Source organism: Schistocerca americana, chromosome 1, assembly GCF_021461395.2.
Source record: "Schistocerca americana isolate TAMUIC-IGC-003095 chromosome 1, iqSchAmer2.1, whole genome shotgun sequence".
In the NCBI taxonomy this organism is placed as follows: Eukaryota; Metazoa; Arthropoda; class Insecta; order Orthoptera; family Acrididae; genus Schistocerca; species Schistocerca americana.
Genome location: NC_060119.1, coordinates 519,660,185 through 519,682,289, shown reverse-complemented (window position 1 = coordinate 519,682,289; position 22,105 = coordinate 519,660,185). Strand labels below are relative to the sequence as shown.

General features: G+C 44.1%; 1 protein-coding gene across 1 annotated transcript in view; it reads left to right on the top strand.

Moving 5' to 3' along the window:
- LOC124605301 (phosphatidylinositol 4,5-bisphosphate 5-phosphatase A-like) overlaps positions 1-22,105 on the top strand; it is an 81,532-nt gene that overhangs the window by 5,675 nt on the left and 53,752 nt on the right. Inside the window, exons 3-4 of the mRNA XM_047136885.1 lie at positions 699-776; positions 3,611-3,758. Of these exons, the coding sequence (XP_046992841.1) occupies positions 699-776; positions 3,611-3,758 (226 nt within the window). The remainder of the gene's footprint in view (positions 1-698; positions 777-3,610; positions 3,759-22,105) is intronic.

Below are 22,105 nucleotides of genomic sequence, written 5' to 3'. Positions count from 1 at the left end.
ATGGGTCAAAGCAGACGGGTGGGATCGGACGCTTCCTTATTTCCCCATACCATACCAAAGTTCAGTATTTTATCTCTATTTTCAGATAGCATTGCAAAATTTGTAAGTGTTGACCTTTTTAACACTATGATGGTGCAAGAGACATTTGCTAACAGTTTGAAGATAAATTATTTTTTTAAAAAATTGTCATCCAGTTAGTATACATTTGGTGGTTGTACATTGTAAAGTATAAAGATTGTAAACAACATTATTTAACATCTTTAAGTAAACTCGCCAAGGTAGCAAAGAAATGTACTGTGGAAGTCTACGCAATTATATGAAGTAGTGTCAGTTTCAAATAGCATCAATTCACATGAAAACCTAACATCTACTTATTATTCACCATGAAGAATGAAGAAAAAAAAAATTGCTGCACTGTATCATAACTTAGTGATAATTTGACTCTGTAAAACTATAAAAAGTAGTCTTTATTTAGTATTATCTCCAGAATGGAGAGGTAATGAGAATCTATATAGTGTAAATTTCTATTAAAAATCATTTTGATTATGTGTGATAAGTTTCCTTCCGGCACAGTCCACATCTGAAAGTATTTGTTCTGTGTCCACTGGCCTCATTACTGTTCACATTTGGTAATGTTATTTTTGATTCTCTTAAATTTCAGTTTTGAACATATAATTCCTAAATTTATTGTGTTGCAGTCTTCAAGAAGTTAAGTCGCAGCCTCAGAACATTCTGATGGATGCCATATTTGATGATCCCTGGACCAATGTTTTCAAGTAAGTCAGCTTTGCTTGTGTAGACTTGACAGTCTTTCTCAAAATTTTTTGTTCCCTGTTTCACCACCAGAGAGTAAATTTCCAAAGACAATGAAACACTTGCTCTTTTTTATTTCTGACTAAGAAGCCAAATACAAATTTTTATAGATTTATCTTTGAAAATGCTTTCAGAATGAACTAATTTCATGAAAGTGGTAATTTCCAATTCTGGTTCCTTAGGGAGTTGAATTTCCAAAAACACTAAAAGCTGAGAAGTCAGATTCAGATTTTTATAGATGTAGCTTCAAGAATACTTTAGTAATTCTGTGATGATGATTTACTTTCAGAAAATCTTTCACACACTACTTTTCTCTATAAGCAGTTGAATTTTCAAAAATACTGAAACAGTTTGTTGTTGTTGTTGGTTTTTTTTTTTTTTTTTTTTTTTTTTTTTTTTTTTTTTTTTTTTTTTTTTTTTTTTTTTTTGGTGTGTGACTGAGAAACCAAATACCAATGTTTGTAGTTCTAGCATCAAGATTACTTCAATAATTATATATTTTCAGAAAACTTTTCATCCCCTAAGGAGTCAAACTTCGACTGATCTATTCTTAAACAATGTTTAAAATGTAGGATCCACACCCTCACCAAATTTCATGATTCTACACTTAGCGATTTTGGGTGGGTGGTAGTGGGTCAGTCAGTCAGTCAGTGAGGACATTGCCTTTTATTTAGACAATTAAAAACACACTATATGCTGGTATTTTTTAAAAATGGAGGCACATTGTGCATTAAACATGTAGCAGCAATCAAACATCAATCAGCATTTTTCTGTCTGCCCAATAATACCTTGCTGCTTTTATTCACAGTGTAACATGTGTGCACCTATGTCTCACCTGAATAACTTGCTTGGTATTTAATTCCAGTGCTTCAGTTTTTCATAAACATTGAATGTAATATACTCTCTTCACAACTAAGTTTTGTCCATTGTGCAACATCATTTACTTATTGTCATCTTTTAAAGCCAAGTTACATGGGGAAATAAATTTTTTGGAGAACTATTTTGCTAATGTTGAAGTTCACTTTGTGCCACAAAATTAGTCCAGTTTTACTGTTCATAAAAAATAATAAACAGGACTGTGATTAAAGTTATCAGGGGAATGCTTATTGTGGACATTTGGTGACTTGATCTTCAAGATAACAACTTTAACCGTCATGTCCCTCCCGTCATAATTTGCAGACCATTGAGTTGACTTAAATTCCCTGGAAGTCTGATTTGTTGCCTTCTTTGTTACTGTTGCTCCTTGCCACCAATAATTTTAATGAGAATAGAAAGCCAGTGTGCTTGTATGCCATGATCATTTCCACATTTGTCATTCCATACATATGAGGTAATTACCATCGCTGGTACATGGTTGTATCCTGTCATGGGACCAAGTTGCTGGCACTACTTGATATACTTGCACAGACTCCAGGAAGCTCATAGATAAATTTTTGAACAACTATCATAGATAGTATTAAGGCCTAACTATCAATGAAACAAGCTGTTCATTTAGTACTGGCAGTAGCAGAACAACTGTTTAGCTGAATGTTTTCCTTGTTGTCAAATCAGCTAGATCTTCGAGGAGCTGTTAGCTTTATCTATCCAAGTAAAGGATTACGGGAGAAAAAAGACAAGCCTTGGTACTCCTGTTTATGTATTTTTCCATCACATTTGTCAGCAGCAGAATCCAGCCTGAGATAAAATAATGATAAATGTCATGTTAAAGTAGGAGAAAATTGTCGCAGTGATGAGCAAATTCAAATGAATGTGTGGATTTTTATTTCTGCATGTCTCTGGAAGACTACTTACTATTAGAACAAAAGTGCTATAAGGATAAGATTGTCCTGGAGCGCTTCTTTGGGGGGAGGGGAGCAGTAGGAAAGGGCTTACATCTATAAAAAATGACAGATATTAAGAGCAAATCCATAATTTGTGAAAAACATGAAGATGAATATTGGAATAGAGGCTTTTGAGGGAAGAAGAATCAAACAGAGCTATGGGTGAAACAAGGAAGGTGAAAAAGCAACAGGGGACAGGATAAAAGAAGAGACAACAGAAGAGTTTGTGGAACTGAGAAAAGAACAATAAATTTGTAAATTTATTTATATACTGTATTTATAATGATCACTATTGCTTCTCATACTTTTGTCAGCAAATTTCACTCTTAACCAATGTTTTGTTAGTATTTTATTCTTCTATCTGATATTACTGCTGACCTTCTAAGAATTCGATGCTTGAGTGATACTCTGTCTTATTCTTTCTTTCCTGTTTTAATTTATCCCATATGTTGTGTTTTTCAGCTATAGCTGCACCATAGAGGAATGCATTAGTCAGTAATTAAAACACTGTGTCATGTGACTGTGAAATTGATATTGAGAAGTGTACAAAATATATCTCGCCCCCCTGTCCCTTCCCCCCCTTCCCCTCCCTCGCCTCCCCTCCCCTCCATCCTCTCCGACCCTTCTTGTGTGTGTGTGTGTGTGTGTGTGTGTGTGTGTCTGTCTGTTTCGCTATTAATATTTCATTCGTGACACTGATAACTGATATTCACCAGTTATCATAAGTAAGTCCTCAGCCAGTTGTTACTATTTTCATTACCCCATTCTTTATTCTTTTATAAAACTATGAAATAAATCAAATATAAAAATAATGCTGAATTTTGTGACTTACAGTTCATTTCTGCAATGTATGCACAGTTATTTACTAATTACTTATACTTCAAACAATTTGAAAAACTGTGCCTGTTGGAGTAACTATTAAAGAGTAATGTTAAGTATCATTAATGCTGTTATTGTATTGTTTTTTTTATTTTTAGAGATGTATTAACAAAACGTGACTACATAAAGGTGAAGACCATAAGACTCCAAGGAATTCTTCTAAGTTTGTTTTGCCTCAGAAAACATTTGCTGCATGTGAGAGATATGGAGACACAATACACAAAAACTGGTTTAGGAGGTATCTGGGTAAGATCCATTTTCTTTTCTTTCATTTGTTGAGGCATATTTAAAATGGGAGAATTGGGTTGTCAGTGATTCTATTACTAAAATATTTGACATTATTCACGACTTCATTTGGTGCACCTTTGTCTTTTAATTTAGTAAACTATAATTTTATTGTTAACTTATTCTTGTACATACCTGTTAATTTCTGAAATAAGAACTTTGATCATCCTTTAGTATATAAGTTTTGCAGAAATAGTGTCCACACCTGAAAGATGAAACATTAATGTCCCATCATATGCATACTGGGCTTGCTACTTATTGATTTCCTGAGATTAGACTACTTTGGATAACTAGGTTAGTTTTGTCTGCAGTTACCAGCCTGTGGCCAAACGGCACTTCTGTGCAGTATTAGCAGTAGTTGCATTACTGTTTGTAATGTATTTTTGTATCATAATGCAACAGCTGGTGGGTTATAGATAACGGAAGGAGTAAAGTTAACAACTCACCAGATAGTTGAAGTACAGAGCCATCAGTAGGCACATAAGCAAGACAGAACATTGCTACGTTTGCGACAACTCTTTCTTCATGTGTAGGATACTTCTGTGCTGTGGCCGAGGGAGCCACGCCAAATAATGTGCCCCAGGCAGAAACAGCTATGAACTTTATTTACACTCAAATGGAATACAACAAAACAAGTCATTCAGACTTGAATACACAGTACTTGGTTCCAGTCCACTGGTAGGCACTGATGTTGTGCTAGGAAACTACTTACGAGGATGGCAAAGGTGCAGCTTTATCAGTGATGAGCAGTAGGGTTTGAGGATGATCCAGGAGAGATGTACCAGCGAGGTGAAGGCTCATAGCCAGCCAAATGTGGATGTGGCTGTTGTGGAGAAACAGCTCCCTCAGATGTACTGATGAGGTGGCTGGCAGAGGAGGGTGCAAGGTTAGTTGCACACAGACAGGCCACAGGTGTGACTGATGTTAAGCCCAGCATGGAGAACTTCGACTAGATGTAGAGGGATGGCTCGAAGTGAGGGTGTCAGCAGCCGGTATGAAGAAATTGAATGAGGATTGGATTGAAGACTCAGACATGACTCCAAGTAGGCAACAGTGCTGATCTACAGAAGATCAGATTGAGGGACCAGTTTTTGTAGTTGGCATGATGCCCTAGAGTGACTCCTGGCAAGGACTGGCTCTGATGGGCTGGGTGGTGTCCTTTATAGCTGCTCAGCAGATGAATACTTCCACAGTGATCAGCTATTATGTGATTGCAGTGCAAATTGCAGCACCTCTTGTGGGACAACAAACATGATGTGCTTGTATTTGTGGTCAAATTGTTTATCGTGCATGTCTGTGGTGGTGTTGGCAGCAGCCCACAATAAATTCCTGTATTGCATACCAGTGGAACCCAGGGAGGGTACTATAGGTACACATGGAAACTGCATCGTTACATTTTTCTGGCTTATTACACTGTGCCAACACTGCAGCTCTACAAGGAATTGGGGGTTGTGTTGGGTGGTATGATTGAGATGAAAAAGGTGACATACTGAAACATCACATTTGTTTTATGCATGTTTTTAAAATGTTGGGATTTTATCAGAAGTTTGATCCTGTGTAGTGCTATCACAGTTCATCACAAGATGATTGATGCCTCTCTATTAAAGCACATAGTTTTTCTGCTTACAGCCAGACTGATTGAGGAACAATAATTAGATTGTGCAGATACAGCTGTCCAAGTGCTTGACAGGTCTTCATGCATTACATGAAACCTTATAAGTTTCTTCATATGTATTCCTTGTACATGCGCACTAAATAAATGAGAAAGTTACAGTGTAACAGAAATTGCTGTAAAATCACGAAGGATAGTGATACAAAAGTGTCTTGAATTAAATGGCCACACTTCACCTAACGAAAATTACTGCATGTGGTGTTCTTAAAGGTTCCCTGTTAAGTTCTGTATGAATATCAACAATCTTCCATCAGATACTGCAAAAGGTCAAGTTTGTTTCATGTGCTGCAAGTATTGTGATACATGGCAAAGGAAATATCATTTTTGAATGAGCTGCTAACGAAATTTTCATTGAATAGCTGATATACTGTCATTCAACTAAGGAAAGTTTATCACGTACACTTCATACTTATTGCCCAAGTCTAAAAGGAAACACCTTATTATTAATAAATTATTAGAAAAAAAATTAGATGGACTGGAAAGACTTAAGGCTCCGGAACGCCCTATACTTGCAATGTTAAAATAACGCTTATAAATTACATCTTTCCTCACAAAGTATTTGAGGTAGGAAGTTGAACTTTTTACAGATTATTTATTGGAATATGGGCTACAACTTAACACAGGGATTTTAAAAAATTTTAGTTCAGTTATTAAAGATGATTTTTTTTCATTGTAATGAAAATTCACAACATTTTTTTGCAATTTTTTATTTATATATTCAAAAATAGACAGTTTTTTGGAAAAAGGCTGTGTTAAATTATGCAGAAGGTACTGTGTAACATTTACTGAAAGTTTGAAACAAATATGTTTGGAAGATCCTTAGAAAACATGTAATTAGTATGAGAAAATAAAAGTTTTGGGAATCGAGCGACAAAGATTGGATTAACTTTTTAGTGCATTCCAAGTCCATAGGATGGATTATCTCCATCCTCTGCAAACTCCTCCTCCAGCTTCCTCTTGTTCCTCCTCCTATTTACTCTTGCTTGTATTTCTAGACTCTTTACAGCCCTGTCTGCAGCCCGAAGGCGTTCCTTGTCTAAAGCAAGCATCGCTCGTTGTTGTGTTCGTAGATTTTGCTACCATTTTCTTCAGTTGCAGTTACTGCAACACTGTTCCAAAATGTGGTCATGTATGAACACTTATCACATTTCAATTGTATTTCACTAGCAAGTCGTACGCGCTTTATTATGGAGAGTTCCAGACCAACTTCACTACAATGAATACATCTTACACAGTTTGAAAAAATTCCTTTGAGAACCGACATATCAAATATTTCATTCACATCCGATTCGCCCATAAAACATTCATAGTTTTCACTCATTGAACCAAGCTTCTTCTGTGAAGTATTTTCTTTCCCACTTTGACTGCTATGGGCAGGTGTACTTGAGAGGTTAGGTTCACTCACTTGGTTATCGTCTTTATTGTTTACAGTAATAACACATACCTTTGGCTTTCCAACATTTCTCCTTTTCTTAAAAGCCTTCAGAGGATTTCTAATAACTTTACTTTTACTCATTATTATACTTCAACAAAACAGAGACTCAAGAAACAGAATTAATTACGAATATTTTCGAGATAACGACAGAGTAAATAAACATGAAACAATCGACAATCACACCAGCGATATATATTGAACCATCACAGGTTAGCCACAACACATACTTTATCTCACATCACTAAAATGTACCTGATGAACACGGACGTTAATAATAACACCATTTGACAGCAAGTTAACAGCGCCACAGTGGGTCACGCCCATGTAGAACACATTTCAAAAAAAATTTAAAAATAGTTGTAGTCTTCGGAATTGAATAAATTATATATCTATTAAAAGGTAATAGTCTGCAGATTCAGAAAACGCAAAAAAGTAAAAATTGAACTTTTCATAATTTTGAGCCTTTCCGGAGCCCCTTAAACAGTGTGGAAACTGCCTCTTATGCAGCTATTAAGGTTAAAGCACTACTAATTATTTCAGAGAAAGTATTTAGAGCGGCTTAAAAGATATTGAGGTGCAAAATCTTCTAATTAATTTTGTGGATAAATCTTTTCATCAGCTGACTTAAAGAAATAAGGATGCACTGTTGAAAAGAGTTGAGCATTCACAGTACGCACCTGAAAAGTATTTATGGAATATCAATCCTCTTATGGATAATAATGGAGAAGAACACATTGTTAGCTATTGTTCTTTTGTGGAGCTTAATTTTTACCTGTCATCCAACTGAATATAGATTCAAGAGGTGAGAAATTCAAATAGTTGAAAGATACCCTTCATTGAAATGGGCCCTCCTCCCTTTTTGTAAGGTGAATTGAATATCATCCTGAAAAAGCTTTGTAAAATACTAAAGTGAGATTATCCTACTTGTTCTTACCCATTCTTGATGCCAGTAATTTGCTCCGTCTTATCTCTTTTCACTACCAGGCCATATTCCATGGTTAAATAAAATAACTAATTTTTCATGCTTGTTGGACTTGATTATTCATAGCCAATTGCTGATGACAATAATATCTTTAGTTCATATGCAAAAATTTTATTTAAAGAAATATTTATAATTTAATATTGAACTACGCACACATTAAAATTCAAGCCTGCTAAAATTCTTTGTTTTAAGATTTATATAGCAATTTTGAAAGCTCTCATTCTCCTCTTTCAAACAAACATTTTACTTTGTCCAAAAGCTTAATATTTCAAAAGTTATTTCTATTCAAAATTTATGTATCTAGAATTTCCAATCATAAATTTTATTCTTTCCAAAAATGTATGCTTTTACAAAAATATGATACTAGTTTATTAATTATGCCAATTAAAAAAATTCCATTTTCTAGAAAGATCTTGATGAACTTCAGGGATCCCCTTGCATATTAAAACTTCCTCATAGACACAATTTATTCTACCATTCTCTAATTATAAACACGTTTACTTCATTTCCTAATATAGGTACATATCTTTCACTTTTTCCACCTTTGTCTAAAACGTAATAATCCAAACAGTGGAATGTCCTGAATGGAATAACAAAAGTAGGGAAAGGATAGATAGCTACTCATCACACACAGGGTGGATTTGAGTCACAGACACAATGTATAAAAGACTGCTGATGTATTAAACTTTGTCCGAAGTATAAAAACACACACACACACACACACACACACACACACACACACACACACACACACACAAAACCATGTATGAGTTGGTTGTGCTTGTGTGAATGTGTGTATGTTTTGTATTTCAGAAGGATTTTGTGCCAAAGCTTAATATTTTAGCAGTATTTTTCATTATGCCTGTCTGCAACTCGGTGCCTCGTCTATGTGGTAGGATACAATCTATCCTTTCAGTAGGTTTAATAGTTCTGTGCAGGGTGTAATTAAAGTCCAGGAACACTTTCAATTATTTATTGCACAAGAACTAAACATTTTACAGATGTCATACATACTGCAGTTTGGAGAGAAACTCTGAAAGTTTTTTTTACAAACATTCGATATGCGAACCATGGTGACCCAGCAGGCGTCAGTACGGTAATCAAATTCTTGCCATACCAGTCCCAGCATGGCATCGTCGACTGTGGCAGTCACTTCCCGTATTCTGTCCCAGAGCTCTGCTGCATCATGTGGTAGAGGCAGTACATACACCAGATCTTTAATGTGTCCCCACAGAAAAGTCACATGGAGTGAGATCTGGTGGTCGGGGAAGCCATTTCATGAAACAGCTGTCTGCTTCTGTTGCATGGCGGATCCTTCGATGCGGCAGCACTGTGTGGTCAGGTACCCACTAATATCACAATGAAAATAGGGTTGACCCCATCCTGCTGAAAGATTAATGGAGAGTCCAATTGCATTTGAGGCATCAGCCATTGCTGCAACATGTCCAAATAGGAATATCCAGTAGTGACAGGGCTCTCAGCGAAGAAGAATAGCCCCTACAGTTTTCGATGTGACAAGGCACAAAAAACATTTACCTTTGGGAAATCACGCTCAAATTCAATGCATTCGTGTGTATGCTTTGTACCCCAGATTCAAGAATTATGCTGGTTCACTTTCCCATTAGTGTGAAAACTGGCTTTGGTGCTAAAAATTAAGCGATCAGCAATGCCATCCCCTTCCTCATTCAGTTGTTGCAACTGCGAACAAAACTCAAAACATTTGTCATCGTCGCCATTGAGCTTCTGCACTAGCTCCAATTTTAATGGTTTCATAGACAGCTTCTGTTGCAGGACTTCCCACACTGTCAGTGGAGCCACTTCGAGTTCATGGGATGCATGATGTACTGATTTCTTTGGACTCCTTATGAATGTCTTTCGTATGTGCTCCACATTCCCTTCACTCGCTCTGGGACGTCTGCTTCTCTTTGCCAGACACAAGCAACCTGTCGTAACAGATTTGTTGTGCCATTGGTAAATGGCCTTCCTTGTTGGTAGCTTCTTACCATAGTTCGTTCTAAACATCCATTGAACAGCTGTAGCACACTTGTTTTTGTCGAACACTGAAAGCTCACTCTGAACCTGAATTAGCCGTGTTTGTGACTAGTGCTGACTATCAGCAAATTACCAGACTGTGCTGTGGTGGTACTCATCGGAAAAAAGACTTCCAGGGTTTCTCTTCAAAATGGCATATGTATGATACCTGTACAATGTTTGGTTCTTGTGCAATAAATAATTGAATGTGTTCCCGTACTTTATGTACACCCTGTATTTTACCTTTCTGTAATACACACATCTATAAATAGGTGTCGTGCACACAGTAGCAGTCAGTCAGGGCCAAGAAGTGAACTCAGACTGCCTTGTTCAGTATTTAATCATGTAAATTTCAGTCAGTTAGTGTTTGGTGATGAACCTGTGAAGTAATATGTTGGTCACTCAACACTTGGTAGTCATAAGGAATATAACTGTAGTGAGTCTGTACAGTATTATCAATTTTGCATTTAGCAAGCATAATGTAATGTTCTAAGTCAGTGTTACCACTTCTGAAACTTCTGTTAATTGGTGTAGCTTAATGACCTGTTTTACAATATTGGTATTTAAGACATATCAAGATAATTGATCATCAGTACTGAATATAGTGTTTATAAATTTGAAGAAAATGGAAAGAAAGTCTTAGTGTCATTTACATCTATTTAACAAATGTTTATTACATCAGATAACCATAGGAGTAAGGTTAAAGAATATGTAGGAGGCTTGTGTTTGAGTCATTAGCCTTCTGAATGATTTGCTGCAACCCACCACGAATTCCTCTCCTGTGCCAGCCTCTTCATCTGAGTAGCACTTGCAACCTTTCAACTATCTGCTGGATGTATTCCAATCTCTGTGATCCTGTACAATTTTTGGCCTCTACAGCTCCCTCTAGTACCTTGGAGGAAATTCCCTGATGTCTTAGTAGATATCTTATCCTGTCCCTTCTCATTGCAAGGTTTTCCACATATTCTTTTCCTCTCCGATTCTGTGTAGAACCCACTCATTCCTTACACTAATTTTCAACATTCATCTGTAGCACATCTCAGGTGCTTCGATTCTCTTCGGTTTTGGTGTTCCCACAGCCCATGTTTCTCTACCATTCAATGCAGTGCTCCAGACATACATTCTTAGAAATGTCTTCCTCAAATTAAGGCCTATGTTTGATACTAGTAGACTTCTTTTGGCCGGGAATACCCTTTTTGCCAGTGCTAGTCTGCTTTTGATGTCCACCTTGCTCCATCCGTCACTGATTATTTTGCAGCCTAGGTAGCAGAATTCCTTAACTTCATCTAATTCGTAACCATTAGTCCCGACGTAAAGTTTCTCGCTGTTCTCATTCCTGCTACTTCTCATTACTTTTGTCTTTCTTTGATTTACTCTCAATCCATATTCTGTATTCTTCAAACCAGGGCTTCCCAATCTTTTCAGCTGGCGGACCCCTTCTACAGTCGAAAATCCTTGGCAGACCCCTTCTACAGTCGAAAATCCTTAGCGGACCCCTGGTCAATCAAGAGCACAGTAACTTTAAATTACAGAGTGAAACCCATGGGAACGGAAAGCTGATCCCAGTGGAACCCCCCCCCCCCCCCCCCCCCCGAAGTATCAATAGTCTTTGGAGCTTCTTGTGATTTTTCTTCCTTTGGTCATCCTCCTCCTCAATCATTTCAACTGGAAACTTCCCTTGTAGTGAAGGCGATGGAGAAACTGCATCCTTCTTCAATGATCTTGAATTCAGCCACGGATCCATGTTAGAAGTAATAAACTGGTCAAAAATCGACTTATGAAATAGGTAGTGCACTGACACAGCAAGTTTCACATTTAACGATGCCTGGAGCCGCATATGTGCCAGCGAGCGCTGTGATTGGTCGAAAAAGCTCACTCCGCGCATGCGTAAAAGGTTTCAGCGCATCTAGTGCCTTGATCCGGAGCACAAACGACCCCCGTACTGCTGCAAAACAGTCAATCAGGAAAGCCGTATTGTCTGGCACTAAACTGTGTATGCGTTCTCACTTAGGAACCGCAAAGGCTACTTGGGAATACGACCTGAAGTAAAAGTACACATTTTACATACGAAAAAAAAATTGTGATGAATTTGATTTTCACATTTTTATTCAATAATTTTACTCATTATTTTACACGTTTTGGTCAAAGGTGGCTGCGGACCCGCTAGAAAGAGCCGGCGGACCCCTAAGGGGTCCGCGGACCACACGTTGGGAAACCCTGCTTTAGACTGTTCATTCCATTCAGGAGATCATGTAATTCTTCTTCACTTTCACTCAGGATAGCAATGTCATCAGTCAATTGTACCATTGATATCCTTTCACCTTGAATTTTAATTCCACTCCTGAAACTTTCTTCTATTTTCATTCATTGCTTCTTCGATGTACAGATTGAACAATAGGGCCAAAAGATTAAATCCTTGTCTTACACACTTTTTAATCCAAGGACTTCAATCTTGGTCATCCACTCTTATTATTCTTTCTTGGCTCTTGTACCTTGTCATATAGTTTACCCCTATTTTTCTCATAATTTTGAACATCTTGCACCAGTTTACATTGTCGAATGCTTTTTCCAGGTCGACAAATCTATGAACGTGTCTTGATTTTTCTTTAGTCTTGCCTCCATTATCAACCGCAACATCAGAATTGCCTCTCTGGTGCCTTTACCATGCCTAAAGCCGAACTGGTCATCTAACACATCCTCAATCTTCTTTTCCATTCATCTGTATATTATTCTTATCAGCTACTTGGATGCATGAGCTGTTAAACTAATATTGCGATAATTCTTGCAGCTGTCAGCTCTTGCAGTCTTCTGAATTGTGTGTATGATATTTTTTCCAAAAGTCAGATGGTATGTCACCAGTCTCATACACCCTACACATCAACCTAAATAGTCATTTTGTTGCCACTTCCTCCAACTTTAGAAATACTGATGGAATGTTATCTATTTTTGTGCCTTATTTGTTCTTAAGTGCTCCAAAGCTCTTTTAAATTCTGATTGTAATACTGGACCCCCTATCTCCTCTAAATCGACTCTCTTCAATCACGTCAGACAGATCTTCAGTGTACTGTTTCCATATATCCACTCTCACCTCTGCATGTAACAGTGGAATTCCTGTTGCACTCTTAATGTTGCAACCCTTGCTTTTAATTTCACCATAAGTTGTTTTCACTTCCCTGTATGCTGAATCAGTACTTCTGACAATCATTTGTTTTTTGGTTCCTTCACATTTTTGATGCAGCCATTTCGTTTAAGCTTTATTTCATTCCTCAGTGACTTGTATTTCTGTATTCATGAATTTCCCTGAACATTTTTGTACTTCCTTCTTTCATCACCCAACTAAAATATTTCTTCTGTTACCCATGATATCTTCCCAGTTACCTTCTCGGTACCCATGTTTTTCTTTCCAACTTCTGTGATTGCTCTTTTTAGAGATGTCCATTCCTCGTCAACCTCCCATGGGGCCCACAGTCGTTTTGTGGGTATGTGTGTGACATGCACGGGGCCCTGAGCTATTGCAGTCTCCTTTCCTTTCCCTATCCTTACTCTTTTGTCCCTGCCCACTCTTTTCCCTCTTAGTGGACTTCTTTATGATGGCCTGGCTATCCTCCTAGCTTTGTTAGGTCTGTGCTATTGTTTAGTTTGTGTTTCCATCTCCTTTTCGGTGTTTTTGGTCCCTTTGGGGTTTGACCACCATTCCCAAAATTTTCCGTTCAGTGTGAACCATTTGGGGATGAACTCCCTACCTAGCTTCCATGGTGCAGGTTCCTCTCCACCTCTCCCCTCCTCCCCCCCCCCCTTTCCCTTTGCACCCTGGCCCCCCACCTGATAGGTCACTAGCATGGTAGCCAGTCTGTGTGGTGGGGCTGTTAAGTACCCACTTGGCTGAGCCCCCTGAAACCACAAGGATCACACTGCTAGTACCTGAGCTGTTAATGCCTCGTGTATGCCCAGGAGTCGATGCTCATCAGTTTGGGGCACCAGAACTCCCGGCAATGGCTGCAGTGCCAGATGGCCCTTGCTGTGTCTGGGTGGCACCCACGGGGCAAGCCCCTGATCGGAGTGGGTGGTACTAGGGCGGACGCCTTGCAAATGAAGTGTCAAAAGCTTCAACATCTTGGCCATTCTGTGGCTGTCTCTGAGTGGTAGCAGACGTAACACTCCTTCTTCTGATCCTTCAGCCTTCCTCTCCCTGGCCACCCCCCTGGGAGGAGGGTCAGGCTCGCCAGCTTGGGTTTAAACCTTTCCCTCGGTACCTGGTTTGTACCAGGACAGATTGCGTAAGTTTTGCCATGACCAAGCCTTTGTTTTTCGTGGAGACGATTGAAGATAAGTATGGCGAAGTGGAATAGAGGAGTAAAATGCAGTCCGGTGCTTTGCTCATAAAGACATATTCTGCTGCCCAACTGATGCCCTGCGTGCTTGTGACTGTCTCGCTGATGTCCCAGTCTCCGTCACGCCCCATCAATCTTTGAACTGGATACAGGGCATTATTTTCCACTGAGATCTTCTTCTCCAAACTGATGAGGAGCTCTGTTCTCACCTTGAGTGGCGAGGGGTTCGTTTTATCCTCCATGTGCAGCGAGGCCCTCCAAACAATCACACCACTACAGGTGCCTTTATCCTGGCCTTCGAGGGGGATGTCGTCCCAGAGAAGGTCAAGGTAATGGTGTATCGGTGTGATGTAAAACCTTATATTCCACCACTGATGAGATGCTTCAAATGCTACGGTTTGGACACACGTCTTTCCGCTGTACCACTGATCCCCTCCGCGGTGACTGTGGGTGCCTCCTCCATGAGGTGGTCCCCCACCAGTGTGTGTAAATTGTCATGGACATCATTCTCCACACTTGCCTGTATGCCCAATGTTTGTGAGGATTCAAGAGTACAAAACCTTAGATCGGCTCACCTACACTGAAGCTCGTCAAAAGTATGACCGGCTCCATTCCATGTCTATGTCTTCTACTTTTGCTTCTGTTATGTTAATTCCCCCTCCTCTTCCAGCTCCACTCCATTTACCCCATGCCTTCAGCCTCCTCCTCCCTCTCCTACTCCCCCTCCCCGTCAGTACTAATACCCACCACTTCGGGTGCTGCTGCCCCTCCCCTGCCGGGGAAGTGCTTCCCTCCTTCGGCAGCCGCCAGTACTGGAGCTCCATCCCGGGACTCCTCTTCCTGGCACCCCCATGAAAGGCGATGTACTGCTCCACATCGGCAGTGCGGTCCATGGCCAGTGGGCGCCAAGATTGCCCAGTGTAGTTCCGTGCCCGCCCTCGCTGAAGTGTGCCCTTCTCTTCCTTCCCAAGAGAAGCAGAAACGCAAGAACAAGGGCATGGCCCCTCCGGTACCCCCTGAGGTGCAGCTTTCCCCTCCTCCAGTCAATGAACCAACAGTGTCCGACCCCACCTACATGGATATTACCCCATACTTATTGGTGACAGATGGCGACTCCGGTCCCTTCTCTTCCCCTTTGGACTCTGGCTTGAGAATCCTCCATAAGAATTGTAATGGGTATTTGCATCATCTTCCAGAGTTGCAGGCCCTTCTTTCCTTCTCCTCTGCCGCTTGTATTGCTCTCCAGGAGACCCATTTTGTCAATTCTTACTCAGCTGCCATTCGTGGGTTCCGCACTTTCTGTCGGAACCGAATTGGCCCTTTGTGTGCTTCTGGCGGAGTTTGCACCAGGAAGCCACTTCTGTCAGTGTCCATCTGGCCACTCCAATGACAATCTGTAACCTCTACCTCCCACCTGACAGGCCGCCCACACCCCAATCCCTCACTGCCCTTCAACAACTCCCTTCTCCCTTCCTGCTATTAGGGGACTTTAATGCCCAAAACCCTCTTTGGGATAGTCGTACAACTACTTCCCTGGGCAGGAGAGTTGAAGCTGTTCTGGCAGGGCTTGACCTCTGTTTACTAAATACAGGTGCTCCCACACACTTAAATGTGGCGCACGGCACTTTCTCTACCATTGACCTCTCCATCTACAGTCCTGGCCTTCTTACCTCCATTCAGTGGGGAGTCCACGATGACTTATGTGACAGCCACCATTATCGGATTGTTTTGACCTTCCTTCAGTGTGTCTCACTTCGTCACCCTCCCAGGTGGGCCATATCTAAGGCTGATTGGGGTGCCTCCTCCTCTGCTCCCATCCCCCCTGTATTGCCCCATGACAGTGTTGATGAATCTACTTACACTCTGACTGCTGCCAACCTTTCAGCAACCCCTTCTTCCTCAGGTTCCCCATGCCGGAAGATGGTCCCTTGGTGGACTCTGGAAATTGCTGCAGCCATAAAAGACCGCCGCTGTGCTCTTCAAAACTTCAAGCGGCACCATTCTACTGTTCTTCTTCAGGTCTTTAAACTACTCTGCACCCGGGCCCACTACCTAATCAAATCTCAGAAACGAATTTATTGGGAACGATATGTAGCTGCCATAGGACCACATACCCCCTCTTCACAAGTTTGGGCGAAACGCAGGCAAATTTTTGGCCACTGTGCTCCCACCGGGGTTGCAGGAATTTATGTGCATGGTGTTGTCCTTACTCTAGTACCTTCCGTCGCGGAAGTCGAACACGCGGCAGAACAAATGGGCGTGGTCAGCCCATAGAGGGCTCCGCCTCCGCCGAGGCTATTCCGCGCAGCGAGGGCGCCACTGCTAAGCCACGTGCAGACAGCGGCCAATAGCTGCTCCCTCCAGTTTCGTATATAGGGACCCGCTCTGCCCTAGTCCAGCCAGTCTCGTACTCGCTCTGGATCTCACTTCTATCTCGGCGGTACTGCATTCTGGTCGTTGCTTGTTGTTGACATTTGCCTGGCTCTGGTTCCGAGTGGATTTACGTTTGGTGTTGTGGTTTCCACAAGCCTCCGTTGTTTATCTCTTCCTTGTTGTGTCGCTCATAGTCGGTCGTGGTCGGTTGTTGTCAGTTGTCGTTGGTCTGTCGTCCGACTCGTCCTGTGCTTACCCGGTGGTGCGTGCTCTACCGCCGGTGGCTTCCCCGCCTGGCGGCTCAGATCCGCAGCCCAAGGCGTTCCCGCTGTTGGTTGTGGTTACTACATTTGGCGACATGGTAAACGGAACATAGGAGTATGGAAGAGAAATTACTCACTCTCTTAGAGCAACAGCAGCAGCTCGTGCTACAGCAGCAGTTGGAGCTCTTACAAACCTCACTGCAGTTGCTCTCGGGCAGGGTCAATAAGCGGGATTCCCTCCCACCTCTTTCCCCAGGTGCCCTGCTTTCAGACACGTTCCCACGTCCGCCGTCGTTCCCACCATTCGACGAAGCAAGAGAGGACTGGGAAACGTACCTGCATCATCTGAAGCAACATTTCACAGCCTTTCAGGTGTCGGATGACTCTCTGCAGCGGTCGTTGTTCTTGTCTTGGGCCTCACTGGACACGTTTTTGTTGCTCCGCAAGTTGGCACCGTTGGCCGACCCTGTGGCTCTCTCCTTTCACGAGATCTGTGTGCTGCTAACTAACTATTATTCCCAGCAATACCACGTGGTTGCGTCTCACTTGGAATTCCATCAATACCACAAGCAGCTGGGTCAGTCCTACCCTTCCTGGGTGACGGATTTGCAAGGCCTCAGCCGCAAATGCAACTTCATGTGCATCAATCAGCAGTGCGTGGCGTCATATGCAGATTCGTTAATTCGGGATGTGGTCGTTCAACTGGCGCCCGATCCAGAGGTCCGCACTGCGGCGTTAAAGTTGGACAACCCCTCATTGGAAGACATTCTGCGTATTGCCCATTCCTTCGAAATTGCTCAAGCGGCGAACGAGCGTCTCATGGCGCGGCCCCAGGTGGCAGCGGTCGAGTCCACTTCCCACTCCACTCCTTATCGCCGTCGATGGAGCGCAGTCTCCAGAGGGCACCGCCGTTGAGATTCCTCGCTGTCTGACGTCTTTATGGCGTCCGAACCGCCGGTCACCCCTCAATGTCGGCCGCGTGGCCCTCTCCTGTCTTGCCCCCAGTGCTTCTCGGCCCACACTCGAGCTGACTGTCCCCATCGCTGGAAGACCTGTTCGCTCTGTGAGAAAGACGACCACCTTCGATCTGTCTGTCGTAGCCACTCGACCCGCCCCCGTCCCGCCCCTGCGGGCCACCAGGAGGCCGTCCATGCTTTACGCGCAGTCGCGCCTCGGACCGACACATTGGCTCAAAAGTTATTCCTCACCCTACGCATCTTTAACGAGGATGTCCGTTTCCAGGTCGATATGGGGGCCACAGTTTCTTTGGTCAATCTGACGACGTATGCACGTCTTGGGTCTCCAGAATTGTCCCCACCCTCTCGGAGGTTGGTCACCTACGGCGACGGTTCCATCGCTCTCCGTGGGCAGTTTTCTGTTATGGCCATCTATAAAAACGTTCCCCGGCCCCTTACCCTATTTGTGGTGGACCACCCGTCGGCTTCGAACATTTTTGGACTAGATGTGTTTACACGGTTTGGCTTTTCCATTCAAGACGAAGTGCAGTTCGTTTCAACTACGGTTCCATTTCAGGACCTAGACGATCTGTGCGCGTCCTTTTCCTCCCTGTTTTCGGCAAACTTGGGCTGCGCTTCCGATTTCCAGGCACACATCACTTTACTGCCGAACTCATGGCTTCGCTTTTGTCGGCCTTGGCCTATTCCGGTAGCTTTGTGTGCGGTCGTCAAGCAGGAACTCGATCGGCTCCAGGCTGCGGGGGTTCTCGAGCCAGTACAATCGGGTGCCTGGGCAACGCCATTAGTGGTCATCAAGAAGCCCAATGGATCGCTTCGTCTTTGTGAGGATTTTGGGGCTATGGTCAACGCTCAGTCTTTGGTCGAAACTTATCTCATACCTCGACAGGAAGACCTCCTCGCTAAACTGGCAGGTGGTGAGTACTTTTCTAAGATTGATCTGGCAGAAGCCTATCACCAATTGCCGCTGGATGAGGAATCGCAGGCCATCGTCGTCATCAACATGCCTTTCGGTCTCTACAAATACAAGCGTCTTCCGTTTGGCATTTCCTCTGCCCCAGCAATTTTCCAGCGGTATCTCGAGCAACTTACGCAACCAGTACCGGCTTGTGTCAATTACCTCGATGATATCTTAGTCACGGGGTGCACGCGCCAGGAACATCTGGGCAACCTCAGTACTTTATTTCAGGCCCTGCAGTCTGCGGGTTTACATTGTCGACTGGAGAAGTGCAGTTTTTTTCAACCGGAAGTGGAGTACTTAGGACATTGGCTCAGTAAAGATGGCATTCGCCCTTTGGACCGCAATGTTGCAGCCATCGATGCCCTTCCCCGTCCACAAAACTTATCCGAACTCCAGGTATTTTTGGGGAAAGTCAATTATTACTTAAAGTTCTTACCCCAAGCCGCCCACGTCGTGCATCCCCTAAATCGCCTGCGTCGCAAAGGGGTACCTTACACGTGGACTTCTGCCTGCGATCAGGCTTTCACCCGCCTGAAGACGATGCTGAAATCTGCCCCTTGCCTGACGCCTTTCTCTCCGAATCGTCCCTTGGTGGTGGTGGCCGATGCCTCAGCGTAGGGGATTGGGGCATTCATGGCACACAGGAATGAGGATGGGTTGGAACAACCTGTGGCATATGCATCCAAGACGTTAACCCCTGCGCAAAGGAATTACTCTCAGATCAAAAAGGAGGCTCTTGCCATTATTTTTGCAGTTCAGAAATTTCACATTTACCTGTTTGGGGTGCGGTTCACCCTCCTCACGGATCACAAGCCCTTAGTGTCACTTTTCGGGCCCCATTCGCACCTCCCAGAACGGATGGCTCAGAGTCTTCAGCACTGGGCGTTGTCCTTGCGTAATTACGCTTACACCATCCTCTATAAGCCCACCAGTCAACACACTACTGTAGATGCCTTGTCACATCTCCCAGCAGGACCCGATCCAGCGTTCGACCAGCAGGAAGTCCTGTGCTTCCACAGCGACTCTGCCCGCCGGGAGACTCTCGATGGATTTCCTCTGACACCCACGCAAATCGCCGCTTCCACGTGCAGGGACCCCATTCTGCGGCAAGTCATCAGCTATGTGACCCATGGTTGGCCTCCCTACCTTACCCGACATTTCAAAACTGACTTCAGCCCGTAGCATCACGTCTCACACAGACTTTCGGTGATGGAGGACGTCCTCCTGTTGTCCACGGACTCGGACGCCCATCGGGTGATCATCCCTCCGGACTTACGCCACCGCGTCCTGCACTTATTACACCGCGGACACTGGGGGATGTCTCGCATGAAGGCGTTGGCTCGACGACATGTCTATTGGCCAGGGATTGATGGAGACAAAAGTTCTCCACAATCTTTCGCGCCCTGGCCAACACCCGGCCAACCCTGGGACAGGATCCATCTCAATTTTGCAGGCCCCTTCTTAGGCTCCATGTGGCTCCTCATCATTGATTCCTATTCCAAATACCCATATGTGGATTGCATGGTGTCCACCACCACTGACGCCACCCTCACCGCCTTGGCCCAGGTGTTGGCCATTGAGGGCCTTCCTCAGATGTTGGTCACAGATAACGGGCCCCAATTCACGGCGTCCTCGTTCCAGGCCTTCTGCTCTGCTAACGGTATCAAACACATTCGCTCTCCCCCCTTCCATCCTTCGTCCAATGGCGCAGCGGAACGCCTGGTCTGCACTTTCAAACAGCAGCTGATGAAATCAGTGGAGCCGTCGGCCACCACTTCGGCCCTCACCTTGTTTCTAAGCACCTACTGCACTACACTGGTGGCTGGTCATAGTCCTGCCGAACTCCTTCACGGGCAACAACCTCGGACCCTCCTCCACCTGCTGACACCATCCCCTTCTGGGCCCCGCTCTCGCTCCTCCCGGCGCTACGCCTCGGGCATGGCCGTGTGGGCCCGCTCCTATGGCAGCACACCTGCATGGACGCCCGCTACGGTGACAGTGGCTCATGGGCGGCGAGTGACGACCGTACAGACACACAGAGGGCTCGAGCGTCGCCACCATAACCAACTCCGCCCTCGGGCCCCTGCCTTGGTTCCTCCCCCGCCGCCTTCCCTGCTTCCTGGTGCGGACACATCCCTTGAGGTGGAACCCTTCCCTTCAACGTCCATCTCCTCACCGGCTCTGCAGGCACCCCTTCTGCCTCACCGGGGTATAGAGACGCCCACTGACCCCTTGCCCTCTGGTGACACCTTGATGGATGGCGCAGACAGTCTGCCCTCCCCTCCCCCAGTGGTCCCTCCAGACGTCTCACAACCCATGCCCTCGTTCCGCCCGCCTCAGCATTGTTCGGAGCATTTCCGCCCCTATGCACCAATTTGGGGGGGGGGGGGGGAGGGATCTAGTACCTTCCGCCACGGAAGTCGAACATGCGGCAGAACAAATGGACGTGGTCAGCCCATAGAGGGCTCCGCCTCCGCCGAGGCTATTCCGCGCAGCGGCTCTCGCGCAGCGAGGGCGCCACCGCTAAGCCACGTGCAGACAGTGGCCAATAGCCACTCCCTCCGGTTTTGTATATAGGGACCGGCTCTGCCCTAGTCCAACCAGTCTCGTACTCGCTCTGGATTTCGTTTGTATCTCGGCGGTACTGCGTTCTGGTCGTTGCTCGTTGTTGACATTTGCCTGGCTCTGGTTCCGAGTGGATTTATGTTTGGTGTTTTGTGTTGTGGTTTCCACAAGCCTCAGTTGTTTATCTCTTCCTTGTTGTGTCGCTCATAGTCGGTCGTGGTCGGTTGTTGTCAGTTGTCGTTGGTCTATCGTCCGACTTGTCCCGTGTTTACCCAGTGGTGCGTGCTCAACCGCCGGCGGCTTCCCCGCCTGGCGGCTCGGATCCGCGGCCCAAGGCGTTCCCGCTGTTGGTTGTGGTTACTACACTTACCAATCTGGACTTTGCAGCAGAAAATTTCACCCAACACTTTGCTCAAGCTTCGGCATCAGCTCAGTGTCCGCCCATGTTCCTTCTCCTGAAAGAGCGCTCAGAACGACTGCCTTTGTCTTTTGTTTCTCGCTGCTCGGAGCCATATAATGCTCCATTCAGCGAGTGGGAATTTTCCTTCGACCTCGCCTTTTGTCTTGACACGGCTCCTGGACCAGATCAGATACATAATCAAATGCTCCAACACTTATCGGTGGCTGGCCACCATTGTATACTGACCCTGCTCAACTGTCTGTGGAGTGAGGGAGTCTTTCCTACCCAGTGGCAGGAAAGCATTGTTGTTCCAGTGCTGAA